This window comes from Bremia lactucae (genome assembly GCF_004359215.1).
Source record: "Bremia lactucae strain SF5 chromosome Unknown BlacSF5_NotPlaced_19_SHOA01000004.1_2068294bp, whole genome shotgun sequence".
Classification (NCBI taxonomy): Eukaryota; Oomycota; class Peronosporomycetes; order Peronosporales; family Peronosporaceae; genus Bremia; species Bremia lactucae.
In genome coordinates this window covers 564,387-569,942 of record NW_027152031.1, presented here as the reverse complement: position 1 = coordinate 569,942, position 5,556 = coordinate 564,387, and the positions used below count along the sequence as shown (strand labels likewise).

Sequence of the window (5,556 nt, the reverse complement as noted above, 5' to 3'; positions counted from 1 at the left end):
ACAACTTGCCACGATAGTGGGGATAAGTGAAGAAACCAAGGGCTACAAGGTTTATCTACGCAAGGAGAACAAGGTGATCGTGACTCAGCACGTCAAGAACATCGACACTCTGTCTGAAGCACAGAACGCGCAGCTGCAGCAAGCGACGGTGGAGCAGGATAAGGATGTGACGACACCCGCCCCAAGACAAGCGAAAGTAAGCAACACAAGTGCTGCCAATGTGGGTACACGAAAGAAAAGCACGAAGAAGTGGACGCGGTCCGCTTATGGAACGCGCGGCGCATCGAAGCGCGCGCAGGCGGTAGCACTCCAGGAGGAGTCGAAGTCAAGCGGCGGAGTCGTAAATGCTATTTTTGACAAAGATCCGACCAATTACAGTGAAGCTATGCGAAGTGCGAATCGCGATGGATGGGTCAAGGCTATGGAAGAAGAAGTCGAAGCACTTCAGAATAATAAAGTCTGGCAAGTAGTCAAGCGCGCGCCTGGCTTAAACGCCTTGCATACCAAGTGGGTATTCAAGACCAAGACAGACGCACAAGGCAAGGTCGAGCGACTGAAGGCGCGCCTCGTTGCTTGCGGCAATGAACAGGTCCTAGGAGTCGACTACAGTCTCACGTTCGCCGCCGTGATGGACCTATCAACAGTGAAGGTCATATTAGCGCTTGCGGCCATATGGGGGGTGCCTGCAAAGCACGGCAACATCCCCAATGCATATGTTAAGGCGGACAAGAAGGATCATCTACACATATATCTACATGTGCCACAAGGAATGACGATATCTGCAAAGACCATGCGTGAATAAGACGCGGAAAGTGAAAAGGATTTAGTACTGGAACTACGGAAGAGCCTATATGGGCTTAAGCAGGCCGGTCGACTATGGAGTCAGCTGCTGCACAAGCGCCTCGTCGAGGCAGGTTTTATGCGCTGTGAAAGCGATATGTGTTTCTATTGGAAAAAGGAAGACGAAGATCTCGTGGTTGTGGGCGTTTATGTGGACGACCTTTTGGCGACGGGAACAAGTGTGGAAGCAGTCGAGCGACTTTTCGAAAGTCTGTCGTCACTATCGATCAAGGATCTGGGACGCGTAAGTAAATTTTTGGGTATGCGGGTTAATTTGGATGATACAGGCAAATATACACTGGACCAAGAGGGGGCGATCGCTGATCTACTTCGGACCAATGGGCTGGCAGAAGCAAATCCGACGCGCGCGCCTATTGGCAACGACTGTTACGACATACCACCGGACGTCGTGGAGCTGCTTGGATCTACAAGTGCAGGCACTGGCCCAACGGTCCGCAGATTTCAGTCGCTTGTCGGGAGTTTGCTGTGGATTGCGCGTTGCACACGGCCGGACATCGCGTTCGCTGTGCACAAGGCTACAAGACAGACTCATGCACCGCGAGTGATTGACTGGAAGCTCGCTAAAAGGATTGCTCGGTACCTGAAGGGTACCGCAAGCTTGAAGATAACGATGTCGCCAGGTCAAGAACAATATCAGGGTTTGGAGCTGGAAGCATTTAGCGACGCTGATTTTGCTGGAGACAAGGGCGAAAGGAAGTCGATGACAGGTGGCGTGCTGCGGCTAAACGGTATGGCGGTGAGTTGGGGAGCTCGAAAACAAGGTGGAGTTTCCCTTTCGACGATGGAAGCTGAATTTGTCGCTGCCTCGGAGATGGCGCGTGACCTGCTCGGGCTGCGAGAGCTGCTTAGCGAGATCGGCATGTCACCAGCACTGCCAATGAAGCTCTACGTGGACAATCAAGCGGCTATAAGTCAGATTTCCGGCGAAGCATCGTCGATGAAGATCAAACACATCGACGTACGGTTCAAGTTTTTATGCGATTTCTCGCGCCGCGGTGTGATCGCTGCGCACTATTTGAGGTCTGAAGTGATGCTTGCGGACCTGATGACGAAGGCCCACGATGCGGCGAAACTTACAAGGCTTCGTGATCTGATGCGCATCGAGTAGACGGACTAAAAAGTATGAGGACTTTCAAGGGAAGTCAAGGACGTTGAAGGAAGAGAAGGGAGGTAAGGAAACAAACGAAAGGCGCACTCGAGGAGGAGTGTTGGAAGTTCAAGGTGACAGGAGTTGTAGATGCGATTAGCGCCAGTTGTTATTTCCCGTGTGCATAGTAAGATGAAGTAGTTAGTGCTTGCAACCAACCGAATTTGTAGTGGTTGGAGCAGAGAGAGTTAGAAGGAAGAGCAGCTCTAGCAGACAAATAAGTCATGTTAATTCAGAATCTTATCATCCTCTTCCTTAAAAAGCAAAACATTGCCAACACCACTTGCACTGAAGCAGTGCAAAGTGGACTTGTACTGAAGCAGTACAAGATGGCAGTGCCCCGTTACAACCACACCAAGTGGTGGGTCTATTTACTTCACTTGAGTAATTGACCATCCTCTTATGTAAACAAAGTGAATTTAATGGGAATTGTGCAGCATAGGGCAACTTTAGCCCTTTACAAATATAAAGCGTAAAATTTTCGAACTAATCGCAGTCTAAATTAGTTTATACAGCTCCTTGTGCGCCTTTGTTCTGAAGTGCTGCTCAAGAATAACTAATGTGGACACGGATGAGCGAGTAACGCTATTTTCTCATTTCGTCCCTAATTCGGTTACTAGATTATCTGCATTATATTTTGATATCTCATTCTTGCCGACGAGCTAAATAGCATATCCTTTTGAAAGCTTTCTGTATAAATACAATTTATCGCAGTCAATAAATAGACAACCATGCGAATGATGTGAGACACACTATAGCTGACTACCTCAAATGATGCTGCGTAGCGGAATCAGGTACTTGTGTGTGATTAAGGGCGTGACGAGGTTTAGCAGTGGATTCATTTCCAAATCAAATTGTCGCTCGCACATGGAACAGTCCGTTGTTCTTGAATGCAAGCAGCAGCAATAATAATACGTGCCAAGCTGCTTCCATTTGGGCCTCCAAAGCTGCCGCGTCGCGCCGTCGCCTTGACTCTCACAGAAGTCTTTATCTCGTGTCATTTGCAAAGCTAACTACCGCCTCTGTCCCAGTGATAGGGCTATCAAAGAATCAAAGGAATCAAAGCGGCTTATTGGAGAAAAGCCAGCTTTTTCGTCATTCCCTGTGGAGGTGTTGCCAATTCTTATATATCTATTTTACATAAAGTTGTTGACGTGGCTATTATTTTTATTGCAGAATGCATTAGAAAAAGAATCTGAGCAGCCTAAGCAAGAAGTAAAACTACTTTCGTGTTATGAGCGAGCGAAGACTTTCGCCGTTGAGTACGGACGTGTAGGCATCTGCACGCACATCGTGCTGTCACTATTGTCGCTCTCGATTATCTACGCTGGCGTTACTACTGGATTAGATGTGTCCGTCATCCTGCACTCATTAAGCTTTCCCACGTCAGACAGCGATACTTCCACCAATTCGGTAGGATCATTGCTTATCGCCTAACACACTTTACAAAGTACTGGCACCTATCCGATGGCCGGTTACATTTGCTGTCACGCCCCTCGTTATGCGTTTACTGAGGCGGAAGGGTTACATAACAGCTGCGGGTAATTCTTTTTCCGATCAAAGTCCAACTTTACCTCGATAACTTCATAGGGGCTACGCGGACGATTAAGTTGTCAATTGCAATAACGGATAAAATCGTTTTTCTTTAATTTTGGGAAAAGATCCCGTAATATAAAATTGCTTATCCCTCAAGGTGTTTTAACTCGTTTGCTGCACATGCTCCTCAAAAACAGGGCGCGCCGCCTTGATGTTCAAATGAACATTCGCCGGTTCTTTACATTGCAAAAAAAATTAATCGTAAAGGTCATTGTAAGAGAATCGTTAAAATACTTACGTATCGAGTCATCCGACATGATGATCATAATGTACGTGTTGGCAGTGAAGAAGTCGATAAAGGCCGTAAAATTCGAATTACGCACCTCCATACCCTGAAACTGTGCCTGGGTTTTGCTACAGCTCAGCTTAAATTGTTTAATAATGTTGCTTATCTTTTCGAAGCGATGAATATCACGGTGACTTGTGTGTGTAGCATGTGAAATTACAAGAAAAGTTGCACGCTCAAAGAGGACCACTTCGTCAGCACTACAAATAGAGCAGAAGCTATTTAAGTGCTTCTCTAGATCCTGCATGTTCGGAATCAGCGAATACACAATGGACGACCATGCGCGATAAAGTGTTTCGTCCCATATGGAAGTTCCGAAACACACTGTTGGCAGCTGACCTGTACGCTCTAAAATCGTTTCTTTTTTCTGATAAAAAACCTGCATCATATTAACAATAATAAATGAGGCTGAGTCCTTCATGTCACTTAATAATGCAGTACATACGCGCTCACGCTGATCCTCGGGCACGAGATCCATTTTATGGATCAGCACAAATACCTTGGCGTTGCTTGAGTTTTGGTCAATTGCCTCTACGCAGCTGTCAAAGTGTGCCATGTCTTTCTAGAAATGTTACAGTCCATATATAATGTGAATCAGCTTGACGTATTACATTGCTGAGCTACTTAAATATCATTTAAAAGTCGTACATCTACTTCACGACTTTCAATGTCAAACACGTAAATTAGTAGCTCCACGCTTCGAAAAATATGGTCCCGCTGGCTCTCGAAGTAATTTTCGTAAAATGCGTCCTGGCTGTCATGGATTCAAAGCATACGGCAAGTCAACCGAAGAGTTTTAATACTTGCAGCGCACCACTGCCTTACCCACCACAATCCCAGAGATTGAGGACTAAGTTGCCCAAAAATCGCACATGTGAGTGCTCCACATCCACTACAAAGCATGAGCCAGTCAATTCCTTGCCCCAACTGACGATTGCATTCGATACATACGTGTTGGCCCCAGCCGCATCGTATCACGAGCTTAATAGTCGACACAAAGGCGTAGATTTATATTTATTGAAGTTGGTGAGACACAATACAAACATCCGGTACCCAAATAGTTTGCGAAGATAATAGAGCGCATCGAAGTCTTCCCCGAGCCAGACTTGCCCATCAGCAAAACCTACATACACGATTAAAATTATTAGACAGCCAGGGGTGACGTCTGATGTGCCCGTGACGCACTTTCTTCTTCATGGCGGGCGTCACGTGTCGAAGTGATTATCGATTTGTTGATAAGATCAGGGGGTGCTTTTGTAGCTGTGTTTTCTTTTCTCGTAAAAAGGTCAGTTATCTTCACTAATCTACAGTGCCTGTAAAATCACCCTCAGATTCTCATTAAAGATTCTCGTTAAAGATTCCTCCGTTTATTAAAATTTACATGAGGCTTTGCGCAAAGGCTGCCGTGAAAGCGTTTGCCGGAACAAAGTTCCACCGTACGGCACATAACAGCTGCCTTGCCTCCCCAAATGAGGCATTAAAATGGTGTAGCTTACGAACGCAAGTAGTAATGGGAAACTAATATGTATTATGTTAATCCTACTTGTGAATCACTAATTAGCCTGTCCTAAATTACTTAATAGGAGTTAATTTTAATTAGTATCTGACACATCATAGAGCATGCGACAGTGTAACCTAGGTGTGAATTGCACTCACTGTACCTTCT

General features: G+C 46.0%; 1 protein-coding gene across 1 annotated transcript; it reads right to left on the bottom strand.

The window, feature by feature from the left end:
* Window positions 1–2,451: 2,451 nt before the first annotated feature.
* On the bottom strand, window positions 2,452–5,226 carry CCR75_003148 (uncharacterized protein). The gene is made up of 10 exons (XM_067961245.1): window positions 5,076–5,226; window positions 4,944–5,013; window positions 4,842–4,871; window positions 4,716–4,782; window positions 4,539–4,644; window positions 4,336–4,452; window positions 3,843–4,269; window positions 3,174–3,780; window positions 2,775–3,110; window positions 2,452–2,698 (listed from the first exon to the last, which is right to left on the bottom strand). Exons 1-8 carry the CDS (start codon window positions 5,085–5,087, stop codon window positions 3,707–3,709), a joined length of 903 nt encoding a protein of 300 aa, XP_067821452.1. The 5' UTR covers window positions 5,088–5,226; the 3' UTR covers window positions 2,452–2,698; window positions 2,775–3,110; window positions 3,174–3,706.
* Between the last annotated feature and the right edge of the window lie 330 nt (window positions 5,227–5,556).